General features: G+C 44.9%; 1 protein-coding gene across 7 annotated transcripts in view; it reads left to right on the top strand.

Annotated features, from left to right (window-relative positions):
- Positions 1–18,727, top strand: part of KIF13A (kinesin family member 13A) — a 132,391-nt gene that overhangs the window by 23,707 nt on the left and 89,957 nt on the right. For all 7 annotated transcript variants that reach the window (XM_075062864.1, XM_075062867.1, XM_075062862.1 and 4 more), the window contains exons 3-4: positions 15,257–15,349; positions 16,009–16,189. In XM_075062864.1, the coding sequence (XP_074918965.1) occupies positions 15,257–15,349; positions 16,009–16,189 (274 nt within the window). The remainder of the gene's footprint in view (positions 1–15,256; positions 15,350–16,008; positions 16,190–18,727) is intronic.

Raw genomic sequence — 18,727 nt, 5'->3', positions numbered from 1 at the left:
TGGAAATCCTCACCCCTCTGCCCTGATGCTGCCTTCCCCAGTCTCCCCCAGAAATTCCCCAGGGGTTTATTTTTCTGCCCAACACACACACCTACATCGCTAGCCCCTGGCCCTGCTGCCCCTCCAGACACCCATCTAGGCCACATGGCTCTTCTCTTTCCTTACTGCGGCCACACACCCACCATGCAGGCTCCCAGCCCTGACCTATGCTGCCTCCCGCTCTCCATGATCATCCAGTGTCACTGGCAGCCCCCACTTCCTTCCTGATCCTTCCATTCCTCCTTCCCCTCCCATTTTGCCCCATCACTGCAAGAAAGAAGCTCCTCATTTTGCTCACCGGGCAGGCAACAGCAAGCAAAGCGACTCCAGTGAGTTCCTCTTCTTGGCACATACCTGAGCACAGCTGTAACTGGATGGGCAGGACAGGACAGGGAATCTTCCCCTCTGGAATGAGCCCCCTCCAGGGTGTCTGGGGAGGGGCATGTGACCATTTCTGCCCCTCCCTAATGTTGCCCCTGAGTGTTTTGATCTATTAACTAGCAATAACTATCACGTCCTAAAACTGAATGAGACAAATTTTACTTTAGTACATGCTAAACTGGTCAAAGGAGGGACCCTACTCTTCGTCTCTACCAGTTTGGCATATGTTAAAATCAGCATTGCCTCATCAACAGTTGAGCTCTAGGGCACAATAGTTAGAACATGTTCTAACACCACACCATGAAATTCCAGTCAAAGCAAAGTCTATGTCTAAAAAAGAATCATAGATATCTTGTTAAAAAACTTGTTTAAACTAATGTGTTAAAATTCTAAGCTAGACAGAGGAAGTTGTATTTTTAACAAGTTAACTGGTTGAGGTGAAGGAAATAATTTTTCATGTCTACATTTGGTTTTTAAAATTGCTAGCTAGCAGATTTTTAAAAAAGTAACACACCTGTTCTTCTTCAAGGAGTGTCTCTGTGGTGCTCCACTTTAGATGTCTTGATGCCCTGCACCTGTAATTGGAGATTTGTGGTAGCAGTGCCCAGATGGATTGCACACGCGCCATTGCTGTCTTGCGCCATTCTGAACGGTTACATAGCGGTGCGCAGCCAATTGTCCCTCAGTTACTTTTCTACTGCCTTTAACTTGAGTCAGAGCACTAGATAGATTAGAGTTAGATAGCTCATAGTTTGATAGCATAGGTAATAGTTAGTTATCCTTTATACATTTCATTTATTTAAAAAAAAAAATCTTCCTTTTTCTGGTTATCTACCCTTGGTAGACAGTTAGTTAGGTTTCAGTTGACACTCTGTTCCCCCTTGTTACGTTTCAGAGACAGATGTATCCGACATGCCCGGATCACCGGATTTCAAATGCTGTCTGACTTATAGACTTTCTATCCTGGTCTCTGACGGACAGGCACAGTGCATTTGGTGTCTCGGTGAGGCCCACAGCATGCAATAGTGTCCAGATTGTTGCAGTCTCGCAGCTAGAACCAAGAAAGCGAGAGATCTCCAGCTGAAATTGCTCATGATGGAGAAATCATTGCAACCAGCCTTGGACCCTGGGTCTTATATCCCTCCAGGCCAATGGTCTCCATCAGTTGCTTCTGACAGAGGATCTGTTTCTACTGCTCCTCATCAGGAGCCTTTAGCCAAAAAAGCAACTAAAAAGGGAGCTCAAACTTCTCCTCAGAGGGAATTAGCGAAAAAGAAGCAATCCTCACCAGTCAAGTCCACCTCGGTACCAACAGCAGTGAGCACATTGGACTCCGAAACCCCGGGTCCTTCCAGTGTCGGGAGCTCTGAGTGAAGGAACCAAAGCGGGCTAGGTCTAATGGCACCTCATAGAAATCTCATGTTTGACTGCAGAAATACAGATTAATGTTGCAGCAATAAACATTATTCTTCACAACCCCCCATTATTTGTTGAAGCTTCAACATATTTGGTGTCAAATATCAGGGGCGTATCTAGTGTATTCCCCAAAATGAAGCATCTCACTGGGTCAGAGATTACACAGTAAATAAACTTTGACCTGAAGTTTTATAAGTTGTATATGAATCCATCAAGTGTCTAGAATGTCCAGAGCCAAAAAAGGAAAACTGGAGTTGCAGAAAAGTAAAGTGCCTAAAATGTCGCATCTGATGTTTGAAACTATATTAAACTTATCGGATGTGTGGACCAGAGACCTCACTCTCCCTTTCACTAATCTGTTCCACTGACTTTTTCTTCAAATTGACATGTTTGAGGTATGAAAGTACTAGACTTCTAAAAGGAAGAGCATTGCCACTAAAATCAGTTTTTCCTACAGCTGAATTTGAGATCAAGTGATTAGAAGTGATCGTTTATTTCATAATCGCCAACATTTTTACAGTCTACTCACTTTTTGCCTATAGGGTTTTGTGGGAAGGAGAGGATTAAAATTTGTCATCTGTATGTTGTGGCTGACCTTTCACCCTCATCCATCACCAACCCGAGAGAGATTGTATAGATCAGTGATACTTAGACCTCAGTGGTTCAGGAGCTAAGTTAGTGATCAACATTACCCAAAAGAGCCACAACACATTAATTGTTTTTATTACTATTTCAGTTACTATACACACAAAATTCTCCCAGCAGAATTGCTGACCAGGTATTCTGCAATTGGTTAATAACCTAGTAAAAGCATCATGATTGGTTAATAACTTAGGTTTGTTGTTAATTAAATCACACTGTGTTTTAATATCATGTGCTGCAAAGAGTTGCAGGAGACACATTAAAGAGCCACTTCAGGCTCTCGAGCCTCAATCTAAGTATCACTGGTATAGATGTGGAACATGATCTTGCAATGAGATTTACGTGGGTGGATTTTTACATCCTCACACAGAGACTGAGTCTGACATTCCTCAGGGCACAACCTGGACTGCTGAATAGCTGTGTCTCCTCAGTTCTCCAGCCTGGGATGCCTTTTACACTGCTTTACTGGTGGACAGCCACTCTTGGCCAGTTAACACACAGCCTGCAGCATGTAACTTGCTCTCAGCTGCCCAGTATTGAGTGCTACTAGTTAGCCACTCACGAATTACACTGCAGAATACCAGCAGATTCCTAGTCCCAGACTTCCCCCAGAAATGTGCGTCTTGTATTGCTCAGTACCCTCCTGAACAATACAAGTTTGTAGAAAATCTGTCATTTCATTAAAGGAAAATGATATGCATGTCTTTGGTATCCCAGATGGAGTTTCCCACACACTTTAATCCAAACCAGATGTGGGCAAACTATGGCCCATGGGCCACATCCAACCCATTGGACTGTTGTGCCCAGCCCCTGAGCTCCCGGCCGGGGAGCCTAGTCTCTGGCCCTTCCCCCGCTGTCCCCCCTACCCTGCAGCCACACCACTGTGAGGGTGGCACTCTGGTCCGTCACTCCGCTGGGTAGCATGCTGCTGGTAAGGGGGCAGGGAGCATGGGAGTCCTAGGGGGCAGTCAGGGAAGAGGGGCTGGTTGGATGGGGTGGAGGTTCTGTGGGGGCGGTCAGGGGATGGGGAACAGGGAGGGTTGGGAGTGGGAGTCCCAGGGGGGCTGTCGAGGGGCAGGGATGTGGATAGGGGTCAGGAGGGCAGTCAGGGGACAGGGAGCAGGGAGGGTGGGATCGCAGTGGACAGTTAGGGGTGGGGGGTCCCAGGAGGGGGCGGTTTGGGGGGGGGGGGGGGGGGGGGGGGGGGGGGGGGGGGGGGGGGGGGGGGGGGGGGGGGGGGGGGGGGGGGGGGGGTGCCGGGAGGGGGAGTTAGGGGTGGGGGGTCCCAGGAGGGGGTAGTCAGGGGACGAGGAGCAGAGGGCGGTTGGATAGGGGGTGGGGGGGGCTGTCAGAGGGTTGGAGGTGTGGATAGGAGTCGGGGCAGTCAGGGGACAGGGAGCAGGGTGTTTGGATAGAGGGCAGGGGTCCCAGGAGGGGTTGGTCAGGGAACAAGGAGCAGGAAGGGTTGGATGTGTGGGGGTTCTGAGGGGGGAAGTGCTTAGGGGATGGGAGCCAGACTGTTTGGGGAGGCACAGCCTTCCCTACCTAGCCTTCCATATAGTTGTGCAACCTCAATGTGGCCCTCGAGCCAAAAAGTTTTGCCCACCCCGATCCAAATACACTGGTTAAAATAAAACAATAAGATAAAGTTATTAACTACAGAAAGATGGATTTTAAATAATTACAAGTAATGATTCATAAAAGTGAGGATTGGTTACAAAAGAGATGAGTAAAACACAAGCTAATACCTAATTTAACAAGCTAAGTGTCTTAAAAGCAAAAAGGTTTTGTCTCATCATATGTATACAGCAATCTGTACTGGCTGAAAAGCATTCCAGCCAGGACCATCCCTTCCCCAGTTCAGTGATACTTTCTTTGTCTTTCAAACATTATAGCTACTGTGAGTAGAGCTGAGGGGAGAAAGAGGTGATTTGGAGGCCTCTGTCTCTCATTCTTGTACCATTCTCCACTCTTTGAGGAGTCCCCCCAGCTGATGTACGGGCGACAAGTAGTCTCTTGTGGACCTGAGGTCTGACTCCTCCCTGTGTTGGAATGTAGATTTCTAATTCACACTTAGTTTAACACCTGGGTGTTCGTCTGCCTTTTGTTTCTAAGACTATGTCTACACTACGCAGCTTTTAGCGACATGGCTGTGTTGGCACAGCCGTGCTGCTAAAAGTCACGCAATGTAGCTGCTGTTTGTTGGTTCTCCTGCCAACAAAAATACTTCTATCCTCAATGAGCGGTGTTCATGTTGTCAGCGGGAGCAGCACTTGTCACAGCAAAATGTTTGTCTTTGGTGGGGGGAGGGTGTTCAATACCTCTGAAAGACAAAAGTTTTGTTGTTCAATTGCCAGTGTAGTCATAGCAATGATACAAAGTAGAATCTTATAACTTCACATACAATGTTGATATACATATTTTACTAGGACAATAATGTTCAGCAAATTGACACTTCAAATGATATCTCTGACATTCTGTCCCTCAAAGTAGCATCTCGGAGCCCCCATAATCACCACTGTGATATTATGATATTTCTTGTACAAATTATGCTTTGTGAGGCATCATTTTGTCAACCTTGATCTGTTGAACAATAATAACCTGTTGGATTGTATGTACTATCATTATATGTGATGTTATGAAGTGAGGCTCTGAACACCCACAACCAATCTTTCAGTTACAACAAAGGGGTAGCCATCAATAGCTAGATGGCGTTAATGGCTCATGAACACACAATCTGCTGTTCTAGAGATTTCTAGGAGGTGGCATGTACACCATGGGGGTGGACTGAGGCATATCATAGAAAAGATCTTTCTAGCAAGCCTGGAAGAAAATACAAAGAAGATGAGTGACATCATCACGTGGCTTCTCTCCTCCCCCGCTATTTCAAACCTAGTGGAACATCTGGAGGACAAAGACTTTGAACTGGGGAAGGGTGGTCCCATGTTGGAAGGTAGTCCCAGCCTGTATATTGAGGAACTGTAATCTGCTTGTATCATCTTTCAGGGTGAGACATTTTTTGCTTAAACTTTTGCTTAAACTAAAAGTTTAGGATTTAGAAAACATGCTGACTTTTTAATTTCTTAAAGTAACTGTCTCTGACTTTTATGCTTACCACTTATAATCACTTAAAATCTGTCTTTCTGTAGTTAATAAATTTGTTTTATATTTTACCTAAAACAGTGTGTTTTGGGTGAAGTATCTGGGAAATCTCAGCTGAGGTTAACAAGGGCTGTTGCACGTCCATCATCCTTTTGTTGGAGTGGTGAACTAGGTAATGAGCTTACGCTGGCCTGGCTTCTGACCAGTGCAAGACAATGCAGTTCTGGGGTGCAAGGCTGGGGAGCTAGGGGGAATTGGCTGAAGCTTCTCTGTTGAGGTTCATGAGTGCCTGGGAAATCATTCATGTAATTGAGTTGTGTCCCAGCCTGTGGATGGCTGTGTAAGTGCAGTTCCTGTCAGAGGTTTGTAGCTTGTCATTAGCATACAGTGTGAGGGACAGCCTGGGTTGGTGGTTTTGGAGGGCTCAGCAGTCCCACAGTCCAGGTTGCACCTTGGTGACCCCGTCACAGTGGCGCAGCAAGCACAGTGAAATGCACAGCTTGTTCTGAGTGAGATTTGCAATTCATACACTGGTGTAGAGATTTTAAGTGAGACTTTAAATGCACTGGCTGAGAACAGTCAAAAAGAAGGTTACAAGTTTTTCTGTTTGCTTATTTTGGGAAAGGGAAGTAGGGGGGGAAAAAAAGCAGGAAGGTGGGCATCAGTGATGCGGTTTCAAAGTTGGCAGGTGGCAGGAAAAGAGAGAACATCAGTGAATCTTGGAGCTAAGGGAACTGGAAATAGGGATTCAGAAGCAAGCTGAGGAGTTAGCACATCAGTGAGCTGTAGAGCTGCAAGCCGAAGAAGCTGAGGCCCAGAAGCAAGCACTTCAGTAACCCTAGAGCTGAGAACCTAGCAGGCTGAGGAAAGAGTGGGAGAGACCAAAAGCACCAACTAAATTTGGCAGACAAGCAAATCCAGAACCCCCCACACCATGGTTTCCCACCTCTCAGAAAATTCACAAATGGGAACAATTGTGTCCTGAATACAAAGAGACAGACGATGTTGCAGAATGTTTCACAAGCATACTTTGTACAAAATTTATCATAGTCTTGTAAAAGTGGTGAACATCAGACAGTCACACCCCGTATAATCAGTGAGTTTCCACATGAGTGTAGAGGTCTGACTGCATGGATCTTACTCCAGGATCAAGGCTTTCAAACGGCTTGGAAGTGATTTGGAGCAGAAGAAAAAATTGGGGTGAGTGAAGAGGAGTGTGTACAGAGGACTAAGAGGGATTCTTAGTGTACCCCTAGTGAATCTCTAATCCTAAAAATGGTTTGTTGTGACATTTATGAACAAGAGAGCAATTCTGTTCCAGCTTATTTTCAGTGGCTTATTTTTTATTTGTTAAATATCTTTTGGTTTAAATTTTCTGAGGCTTGGTCTTCGTCCAGAAGCAAACTTTTTGTGTGGGAAGTTTAATAAAAATCCAGTTTGAATTTATCTCATGTGACACTCTGCTCCAACTATGAGCTTTTCACAGGCAGCTTTTCTCTTGAATAACTCAGAGGATTTATTTTAAATGTCAAATTTAACATGTACAGTGACAAGATACAGTGCTGTAACTGAGTTTAAGAAGTTTGGCTTTGAAATAACTAAGCTCTCTATATATAGATCAGATGTGAAAAAACATTCCTTCATTTCAAATGTCACAGTCACACCATGTTAGTAAGATCCAAATGTTCACAAGCATGCTATCTGAAAAGGCAGCAAAGAGTCCTGTGGCACCTTATCGATTAACAGACTTATTGGAGCATGTGCTTTCTTGGGTGAATACCCACTTTGTTGGATGCATGTACGTTGGATGCGTCATATTTCAGCCACAGAAGCTCATGTTCCAATACGTCTGTTAGTCTGAAAGGTGCCACAGGACTCTTTGCTACTTTTACAGATCCAGACTAACACGGCTACCCCTCTGATACTTGCTATCTGAAAAGTTACACATTTTTGTGTATTATGTGATCATTCTAAGAGAGGACGTGTGTTAGAATCCTTTAATTTTCATACAGAAAGTTAATGTACACATTTAAAAGGTTGAAAAGTTCCCTTAAAGACTTCAAATAGGATTAATGCTAATGGAGAAGACATTTCTTCTTTGTCTGTTTGTATCATAGGCGCTGACTCTGTGAGTGCTGTGGGGCTGGAGCACTGACGGGGTGTAAAAAAAAAAAAAAAAGAGTAGATGCTCAGCACCCACCAGCCACATCTGTTTGGCAGGTGCCCCTGGTCAGCTGTTTGATGGGCACCCTGATCAGGTAGCTGGGGGCGGAGTGGAGGGTGGGCAGGGGCCTCAGAGGGCGGAGGAGGGGCAGGAAGAGGCAGAGAGAGGGTTGGACCCTTGGGGGAGGGGGTGGAGTGTAGTCTTGGGGGAGGAGCAGGGTGAGAAGAGGCAGAGTGAGGACGAGGCCTTGCAGGGAGGGGCAGACAGGGGCAGTGAGTTGTCTGGGCCTGTGGTGCCTGGGCTCCACGAATATTCGGGGCCCGGCTCCACCAATGTTCATGGCTAGGTCTCTCCCCCGGCCCTGGCTGCCACCCCTGCCTGCTGCCCCCACGTGCCTCCCGGCCCCTCCTGCTGCTGCTGGGTGATTTAAAAAGGCCCAGTGGGCCCCAGCTGCCGCCACCACCACTGGCAGCCCAGTGGTGTTACATGTTACAGCGCAGCCATGGCAACGCTGTGACATGGGCAGTGTAGTCATGGTTTATTGCCGAGGGAGAGACCCCAGCAATAAAGAAAAAAAAAAATAACCACTCCTCAATGAGAGGTGGTAGCTTTGTTGCTGGGAGCATGGCTCCCAGCGATAAAGCGCTGTCTATACTGGTGCTTTTCAGCGCTAAAACTTTTGTTGCTCAAGTGTGTTTTTTTCCCACCCCTGAATGACTAAATTTTTAGCGCTGAAAGTGGCAGTGTAGACACAGCCTAAGGCAACTTCCTGCCTGTCCATGCCGCTCCAGGAAGCAGTCAGCATGTCCCTGTGGCACCGGGATGTGTGTGCATTCCGTGCCAAGCCGCGGCCAGAGGGGTGTGTAGGTCATTTTTGGGAGCTGGCGCCGCCAGAACTAAGCACTGACTCCCTCCTGCACCCCTACCCCATCCCAGAGCCTGCACCCCCATCTGCTCCCATGCCCCAGCCCAGAGCCTGCACCCCACACCTAAACTCCCTCCCAGAGCCCATACCCCTCACCCCTGCTGCACCAAAACTCCCTCCCAGAGCAAAACCTCCTCCTGCACCCTTGCCCCAGCCCAGAGCCTGCATCCAGCACCCAAACTCCCTCCCAGAGCCCGCAACCCCTCTTGTGCCCCAGGCCAGAGCCTGCACCCAGCACCCAAACTCCCTCCCAGAGCCTTAGGTGGGGGGTGGGACTTGGACCCATTCTGGGCGCCACCAAAAATTATCCAAACATGCCATCTCTGAGGAGTGAGGACTTGAGGTGGAGCACCCCCAGGGAAAAATAAAAGTCAGCGCTTATGGTTTGTCTTATTATTTATCCAGGAATGTCAGAGGGTTGATGTTCAGAACATAGAGGAAAACATGATTCTTTCCAAGGAGCAGATGCAAAGATTTTTGGTTCAGTGTCCTACTAGAAATGGATTCTTGACAGATTAAGAATAATAGTTCATTTGATTTCTCTCTTTCTCTGTCATTTTCTGCTGTCAGCATTGGGTTTTGCCAAAACGTATTAGCAGGTTTTATGTTTAGTTTTCACCTTTGTATGTTGTTTTAGCTCTGTGTTCATTGTAAGATGAACAGTGTTTGTTGCTTGACAATGATGGTGAATTGTAGGCACTATGCTAAGTAACACCTTGAAGCTGTGATGATGATTTAGTTGTGATAGCAATGTTCTAGTCAAGATGGAAAAGGAGCTTCCATAATACATATCCTTAAAGAAGAACTTTTAAAATGTGCACTAGATTTCAAAAAAAAAAATCAGAAATTATTTTTGTTTTTATACAGAATGTGTGCTATTAATACAATTTTAAGGTTGTGTTTCGTCACCAAAATATTAATAGGTGTAGATTACCAGAGCAACCCTAAATGTGCCCACTTCTGGATGTGTTACAAGAAGGTTTCCTCACTTTGGATTATACAACTAGCTCAGCTAGTGCAGCAGAGAGTTCTGGAGCAGAACACAACAGAATGAAAGAACCCTTAAGTCAGTGTTTTGATAACCAGCTTGAAGGAGCCTTAGGGTTTGTCTGCCCCAGGCCTGCACAACATGCGGCCTGCACTGGTGGGTGAGCGAGGGGGGCTGAGGAGGTGAGCGAGCAGGGGGGCAGTGACAGGGGGGCAGGTGAACTGGCAGTGGGGGAAGGGGGCTGAGGAAGCAGGCAGGCAGTTTCAGGGGGGCAGGTGAGCCCGGGAGCTGGCCTCAGCTCACCGCTGCTCTGCTTCCGCCTCCTCCCCTGAATGGCCCACCCCGCCCCGCCCCGCTTCCCGCAAATCAACTGTTCGCGCTGGAAGCCTGGAAGGGCTGAGAAGTGGTGCAGCAGCTTCACGCTTAGGCCCAGGGAGGCGGAGGCGAGCTGGAGTGGGGAATGGTTCCTCTGCATGCCCCCTGGGTTACCTGCTGCGGCGTGGGCAACCCTGCTTGCACCCCCTGCACCCTCCCCCGCCCCAGCTCATCTCTGCCTTCCTGGTCCTGAGTACAAAGTCACTGCACCGCTTCTCTGGCCTCCCAGGCTTCCCACGCGAGCAGCTGATTTGCAGGAAGCAGGGGAGGGGTGGGGGCAGTGAGCTCGGCCTGACCTGGTGCTCCAGGCGCGGCGGTGGAGTGGCCCTGCTCCAGCCGAGCGGTGCGGCTGTAGCGCTGCCAGCCACCTCCAGGCAGCGCAGTAAGGGGGCAGGGAGTGGGCGGGTTGGATAGAGAGCAGGGGAGTTTGGGGGTGTGGGCGGGGGTGAGGGAGTTGTTACAGGTCGGGGTGGTCAGCGGGTGCGGAACTGGGGAGTTGAATGGGAGCAAGGGTCCCGGAAGGGCCGTCAAGAAGGAGGGGGATGTTGGATGGGGGGTAGTCAGGGGCAGGTGTTCCAGGGGCGGTCAGGGGACAGGGAGAAGGGGTGGTTGGATGGGGCAGGAGTCCCGAGGGGGCATCAGGAATGAGAGGAGGGGTTGGATGGGGCAATCAGGGGACAGGGAAGGGGGGCGGATGGAGTGGGGTTCCCGGGGGTGGTGTCAAGGAACGCAGGGGCGTTGGATGGGGCAGGTGCTCTGGGGAGGCGCTCCATGACCCCCTTGTGCGGTGAGGAGGGAACCAGTTGTTTAGATTTTGGCAGCTCATCACTGGCCGGGGGGTGGGGCTGAGGAGGTGAGCGGACGGCAGTGGCGAGGGGGTGAGTAGGCAAGCTGGAAGTGGGGGGGCTGAGAAGGAAGTGAGGGGGCAGGCGAACCAGGGGAGGTTGGGGGCTGAGGAGGCAAGCGGGCGGCAGGGGGTTGGGGGCTGAGGTGGCGAGCTATGAGTCGGTGGCTGACCTGTTTTACTGATCTGGTCTGGCTCCCACCCCCTCCCCAAGGGTTGCAGCTGTCTGGAGATGCTGCCTTCCACGCCTTCCTCAGTCGCACCTTGTTCATTCAACAGGGCAACTGATTACAAAGTGGGAGGAAGATCTTATTCTACTTCTGGCAAAAATACATTTTTCTTTTACCTTAATTATACTACCTTAGGGGCCCGCTATAAAATATTATCAAGGTTCAATACCACTGTTTCGGCGGGGCGGTGCTAGAGAAGGAAGGTTTGTTTCTGCAGGGCGGGTGGCGCTTGGGGGAGGCTGTTTTGGGGGGGACTGGGTGGCACTGGGAAGGGTGTTTTCGCAGGGCGTTTTCGCAGGGCGGGCGGTTCTGGGGAGGGTTATGTTTCTGGGGGCTGGGCGGTGCTGGGGGGGGGGGGGGTTCAGTGCGGCTGGGGGAGTTTCGGCCCTCAGCTGTTTTCTTTGGAGTAATATGGCCCTCGCTGCTTTACGAGTTGTGCAGGCCTGGTCTACACAGACATTTAGTTCGTGGCAAATTGAGGTGATATTCTCTCTCTCTCACTTACCTGCTGTGCACTAAGTGTCTGTATGGACCTTCCTGCCCAACATAAAAGTTTCGTAGTATACATTAATCTACTCCTGTTTCAAAGAGAGAAGGATCAAAACGCAGTAAGCATGTCAGTGTGCAGCAGCAGGGTTTATAGCAATGCTTAGTGCGGCAGATTAGTGCAGGAGAGATTTATGCCCCAACTTGCCACAAACCACATGTTCGTGTAAACAAGCCTGTCATTTTCACTTGCTCTTTTGTAAAGAGGAGCTGTGGTTAGGACAATGGGTATAATGCCATGAGTTGGGAAACCTGTTTTGCTCCCAAATCTGTCAACGATTCACTCTGTGGAAGGGTAAACTGACTTATGCTATCTGTAAAATGGAATTTTAATGATGTTCTACCTACTTTTAAAAAGTACTTTGACACGTCCTATAGAAATGCAAAGTATTAACAGTGGGCAGCATGGGATTATTCAGCAAATACAGTATTTAGCAGTATAATACAAAAGCACTTCATTTACTTTCTATAATCATAGATGTACATTTACATAATTTTATGTAATTCTCATAGAATTTGTGACAATTTAACAAAAAAACCCTCTAATGAAAATTAAAAAAAAAAAACTAATGAAAGAGGAAAGAGTTGAGGTTTCTGTGGGAACCATAGCTCAGAATTTCCTGGTTTCCATGCAGTTACCTTCAATACCACTGCATTAGCAAAATAATAATAATAATAATTAATTCCACATAATAGAAATTGAAATACTTTCAAAATGCCTTAACAAGAAAAAAGAAAGTTTCATTTTATGCCGTAACAGTTTAACATCTAGACTAAACAATACTCTATACATCTATATTAGAATGGGTCTGCTCTGAAAAGTGACTCTGTAAAAATGCCACTTTAGGTTTCTGTGCCAGTGTCTGAATGTCTTCCAGAGCAAGTGGTGCTCAATTTTTTTTTTTTTTTTTTCCTGATTGCCAGCCTTGCAAAAACTCAACTGGTCTTGTGAGTCAAGCTATCGTCTTGCCTACATCTGCATTGTCATCAGTAATAAAGATTCTGCAGGCCAGATTATGTCTGTCACGCATGTTCCACACCACTTTATTTCCATCTTCTCTTTTGAGATAGGCTAGAGGTCCTCCTCTTTTATTACTGGTCAGGAGTGGGTGCAATGCGTCTTCCGTACCAAACTAGAATTTTTTTTGATATTTCCTGTTTTCTTTCCCCACAAGCTCGCTACTGAATTTTAATTTTACCCTCTTTGAAATATACATATTCAACTCAATCACTATTTAACTTTGCGCTCTTATCTGGCAGAAAAGCAAGTGGCTCTCTGTGAAATGGATGCTTTGATAACTCCAGAATGTGCCATCAGGAGTTGGCTGAAGAAGCAAGTTTGTGCATTCTTAGATCCTGTAATTAGTGCTGCATATTCGTCACCCAAATATCTGTGATAACTGTCTGTTTTAGTGTTTTCTATAGTGCTTATCACCATAGCATCTAAGAAAGACATCCTAATTACTTACTGTGGAGATGGTTGCAATATTGTGGAGGGTTGTAACTTCAACCAAAAAGTAAACTGCAGGAGGAAACAAACTCTTAAGCCACAGAGATCCTGTTTTCATCTGCATTTCACTAGCAGTAAAAATATGAGAAGAAAGAGAGTGCGTATTTCAGCAAAATTGTTTCTAAAGCATGAAGTGACTAAATTTTTAATTATTTGACAGATTTGTGGCACAGAAATCTGACACTAATAAAGGAAGTTGCTGATTGTTTTAAGCTGCTAATGGGTAATGACGTGCCTGTAAACAAGACTAATTTCGAGTTGTACAGAATAGTTTCGACTGGACACTGTGTATCATTCAATATATTATAAATGAGTGAAAGTCTTTTATATGATGAATTGAGGTAACAGAACACTGATGTATCTTTGGTAATTTCAAAAATGCCATATTCCAGACTGTAGCAGTTGTCTACATCCTTGCATCATTTGACATATTTGAGTTATGAAATTCACAATAGTCTGCTTAGCAGTTATGGAGATATATGTTGTATCCCATATATTCATCACCTTGTGTTGTTTTGAAATTTATACTGTTTACCTTGAGGTAATTCAATCCAATGCTGGAAAGCAAGTAGGGTTCTCCTCTTTTTCTCTCCCTCTGTGTAAGCAGTGTCAAGCTAAGGGTGGGAGGTTTGTTTTTAACTTTTTACACGCTGCATAGTAGAATATTTTTGTAGAATATTTGATGGTCATTGCTGCTTATCTCTTTTCTAAGACTGAGCTGTTTAAACACTTTGAAGTGCAACTAGCCGTACGTTTCCTTGACTTAGCAGATATGCTGATGAGTTTAACTGTTCTCAGAGCAGGAATGTTTTGTGGGATCAAAATCGATTTTTATTTATAGACACACATGAATCGCAATATTTTGTTTAGTCAAATATTGTCATTTGTGTGTATTTATAAATAAAAATGCTTTTGATCTCTCAAAATACGCCTTAGCTGACAGCAGTTAAACTCATCAGCATATCCGCTAAACCAAGGAAAAATTTGGCTAGTTTCACTTCAGTGTTTTAACAGCTCAGACTTCAATAAGAGATGAGCAGCAATGACCATCAAATATTCTACAAAATCACTATGCAGTGTGTAAAAGGTTAAACACACATCCACCCATCCACCTCAAACCAGGTAAAAACCCCACCCTTAACTCAACACTTCTTATTTTGGGAGTCAATGTAGATGGCACACTTCCCAGAGCAGAGCTCAAAATACACAACATACTTACCCTGTTGGGTGGTGCACAGAGTCTGAACTTTTAGATGACATCCACTGTTCCTACTTCCATATCTTGGCTCATAGAGCTTAATCTTCTATGACTGTTGTGCACAAAAGAGGATTTTCATATAGGATCTTTGTATCTAGATTTTCAAACTAATACTTACCAGAAAAAAAAAAAGAGAGGCTGCAGTATATGCTAAGCCAAGCCATTCAGCCCAATAATATACATATCATCCCTAGACAGAATCTCAATTCTTTCATTTTGCTCAAGATGTCACCTTGACATGGGAAGAAAAATAACTGGCTTTTATTGAAACTTGAAAACCAGATCACAAGAGTGAATAGCTGGGACAATTTCTAGTAAGTGTTCTTCAAACTGGGACACTAACACATTATAATAGTGATGCTGCAGTAATTAGCAATTTTGCTACTACACTCCATGTGTATTTTTGTAATTCAAGAATGCATATAGGCTAAAATGTTCACACTTGGTTGCCTTAAAGTTTAGCCACCTAGATTTTTTCTAGGACCCTAATTTTAGTTGCTTGATTTTCATAGGTGTTGGATGCCTGTAGTTCTCACTGAAGTAAATGTGAAGTGCTCAGGACCTTTGAAAACTGGACAACTTTTTTTAAAATATTTAAATATAGCTTGCGGTGCCAGTTTTAGGCAACCAGACTTGAAATCTTGGCCATTTTGATTTTTGTGTGTTAATAATGATGGTTTTTCTTCCTTAGCAATGCCCTCAGAAGAACAATTGCCTTCGAGATTTCCATGTTAGTAAAATCACAATTTACTCAAGGTTTAAGAATCCTGCTCCTTTATTTTAAATAAACTGTGATGTTTCTTTGTGATTTGCTATTTTGTTTTTGTTTGTTTTAGGTCAAGAAGTGGTGTTTAAGTGCCTTGGAGAAGGAATTCTTGAAAAGGCCTTTCAGGGATATAATGCTTGTATTTTTGCCTATGGACAGACAGGTGAGAGAGTCTTCTGTTGAACTGAGAAAAAGGTGGAAATGGCTTCTTTGCAAGTGTGTGTGGAGGAATCAAACAAAAATATTCGAACTAAAAAGAGAATCTAAAAATTCTGTGGAAAACAGTAAAAATAAAAAACCCTTCAAACACCATTGTTTTACTACAGTATTATATCTTCTGTTTCATTTTTAACTAAGTACTTGATTGACAGCTCTGGAAACTGAAGTCATCCTCTATTTAAACACAGAATGGGTTCAACAAGGCCAGTGGCAGTACAATATTCCTTACATAGTTGTAAACAGATGTTTAGTTTCTACCTGCAGGAGCCACCGTCTTGAATTGAATTGGAAATTCATATCCTGTGCTTATCCATTCTTTTGTGTGTGTTAGGTGAGACTGACAACAAGGGTTGCCAATAAATGGCAGTTGTGGTAGAGGTGTTGTGAAAGAGTCCTGTATTGATTTACCTATTTCTTTTCTTTTGTACTCAGATGAACATACTGACTGCCTGGTGTCCTCCAAGTCACTTTGTTCTCTTAGGTGCTTCTTGAAGAACAAAAGGGAGAGGAAAACATACATTGTGTGAATAATTTAGTGACTATTTGAGAAATTGCAGGATGCTTTAAAACATTCAATTTCTCCTCTCCTTTGCTTTTCTCTAGGTTCAGGAAAATCCTTCTCAATGATGGGCAATGCAGAGCAGCTTGGCCTGATCCCACGTCTCTGCGGTGCTTTATTTCAGAGAATCTCTGTAGAAGAAAATGACTCTCAGACCTTTAAAGTTGAAGTGTCCTATATGGAAATCTATAATGAGAAGGTCAGAGATCTGTTAGACCCTAAAGGGTGAGTAGTTTTTATATTAGTTGAAACTGCAACATAGAACTACCCACTTTGGAAGGGTTTGAGAAGCTTTTGTGAACTTGTATGTGTATAAAACTTGTTCAGGAAGTATCACATGACCAAAATGTTAAAGTGAACAGTTGTCAAATAATACCAAGTTTGTAAAGCGTGGACGTGATGATGTTGATTTAGGCTTGGTCTATACTGGAAAATTAGGTCAGCATAACTAATCCGATCAGGAGTGTGGATTTTTTACCCCCCTGAGCAATGTAGTTATGTCAGCCTAATTCCCTGTGTAGACAGCGCTAGGTTGGCGGAAGAATTCTTCTGCTGACCTAGCTACTGCCTCTTGGGGAGGTGGATTACCTATGCCAATGGGAGAACCCTCCCGTTGGCATTGACAGTATCTACACTGAAATGCTGCAGCTGTGCCACTGTAGTTTGTGTAGACATACCCTTCCTTACTTGTATCTGTTTGAATAGATGCTTAAAATAGCACCTTTTAACTAGTCACTTCATTAACTGTAGAAATGCAGTCACTTTCGGATCAGCTTAGTACAGCTGTTGAACATCACACACTATGTCAATATACATCCGTTTAAGACAGGAAAAGAATGCTTTCCTTTTACGTGGGGAAGAAGGATGAATGTATTTGAATATTTATTGCCATAGTTGCAGAAGTGTAACCTTGAATATCAGCAGCGTTCTCAGATTTTGTATATTTTGTAAGACAATGTTTTTATAGAGAAGTATTTTCTCTTTAGGAAATGTAGATTAATTTTAAAGGGCCAAGAACACTAAGCAGAGTAAATATATAATTGTAAAGGGTGGGGAAATACATAAAACTAAAAAGGCATATCAAATTCATCAATACATTGGGGCAACTTGATTCTTCCTTATTTGTGGCTGTGTGATATATGGCAACTCCTGATATACTAGCTAACATATGTCATTATTTTATAGAAATATGTGACTTACAATTTCTCTTAACAGCTTGCAGTGCTTGTGGAAGCCTTACAAGGGAAAAGACGACCCAATCCTGCATCCTTCATTACACACCCCATCCTCCTAATTATTTCACTAGGAGTTCTGATTGTGATAGGAATGTCGGATTAGGCCTGAAACTCGTTAGATGACTTTTGTCTCCCCTCCCCACTGTACTCCCTCAAAACAAAACAAAACAAAAAATCTATCCACTAAAATTGGACGTAAACTAATATAAGCCCTTATTTGTGTTACATACTACATGTGTGTATCCAGCCATTTACTATAACTAGACGTCAGTGATGATCTTTGAATCTTTCTCTCCTAGTTCCTTGTATTTAGAAGAATGAATATTTATGAGAAAACTAAAAAACAAATTAAAGACATTTTATTCAGAGCATTATCCTTTATTTGTGTAGAATTAGATATGGACAACAAACGAAAAATCCAGTTATACTCTTCAATGTCAAATGTGACGCTTTCTCTGGCAAGCAGAGGAGACCTAAACCATCAGTTTCTGCATGAAAAAAACCTGTCTCTTATGGTTCCAAAAATAACCTTGTAAATGTAAACCAATGCTGTGCTGACTTCTGAGAATGCAGACACGTAAGTGTCCTATAATATGCTCATAGTACATCAGAATGAAAGTACAGTAGAATCTCAAAGATATGAACATCAGAGTTAGGGACTTATTGGTCAACTGGATACAATGTGGAACTGGAAGTAATCAATCAAGCAGCAGCAGAGACCCCACCCCGCCACCCCACCCCACAAAAATCCAGCAAATACTGTACTGCTGTGGGGCTTTAGCCCTGGGGATCAGGGCTTCAGCCACAGTATGGGGAGAGTCAAGGCTCAGGGCTTTGGCCCCATGGGGTATACTGAAGGTTGGGGCTTGAGCCCTGGGGAGGGTGCCAAGACTTGGGTCTATAGCTACGAGGGGAGTGTCTGTTTTAGCCTCAGCATTCTCCCCATAAGTAAAGGCTCAAGCCGTTCTTCCTCTCTCCCCGCGAGCTGAAACTGGGAGTGGAACTGTGAGGAGCCATGGTACCCCCCACGGAGCAGAAGCCAGGAACGGAGCTGCAAGGCTGAAGCCCTGAGCCATGGTGCCCTCCCAGGTCTAAAGCCCTGAGTCATAGTGCTCCTGCAGGGCAGAAGCCCTGAGCCCCCTACCCTCTGGCTGCAGGTCTAATCCCCCCCCATGGCTGATGTCCATACTGTCTACTTCAGAGTTGCGGAACATTTCATTTACAAAGAGCCTCCATGCCCAAGGTGTCCATAACTCTGAGGTTCTACTGTAACTGACTCTGGTCAGTTTCTTCTATTGAAAACCCTGTATAGCAATGAAATGAGAAATCATGTCACTTTCACTCTGTTTGGAAAAGCTATGAGGCAAAGTGTACAGGTATTCACAGGGGGAAGAGGACTGGAACACCAGAAGCAGGGGGAGAGGTAGTCAGGGAATTCTGGAGTTGGAAAATGCCTTCTCCTGGTAGTCACAATGAGACTGATATACAGGAGGGAGTCTTAGAAGAGGGTTTGTAAAGCCTAAGGCTT

Source organism: Chelonoidis abingdonii, chromosome 2 (assembly GCF_003597395.2).
Source record: "Chelonoidis abingdonii isolate Lonesome George chromosome 2, CheloAbing_2.0, whole genome shotgun sequence".
In the NCBI taxonomy this organism is placed as follows: domain Eukaryota; kingdom Metazoa; phylum Chordata; order Testudines; family Testudinidae; genus Chelonoidis; species Chelonoidis abingdonii.
Note: the sequence above shows the minus strand (reverse complement) of the source record. Positions and strands in the feature narration are given on the sequence as shown.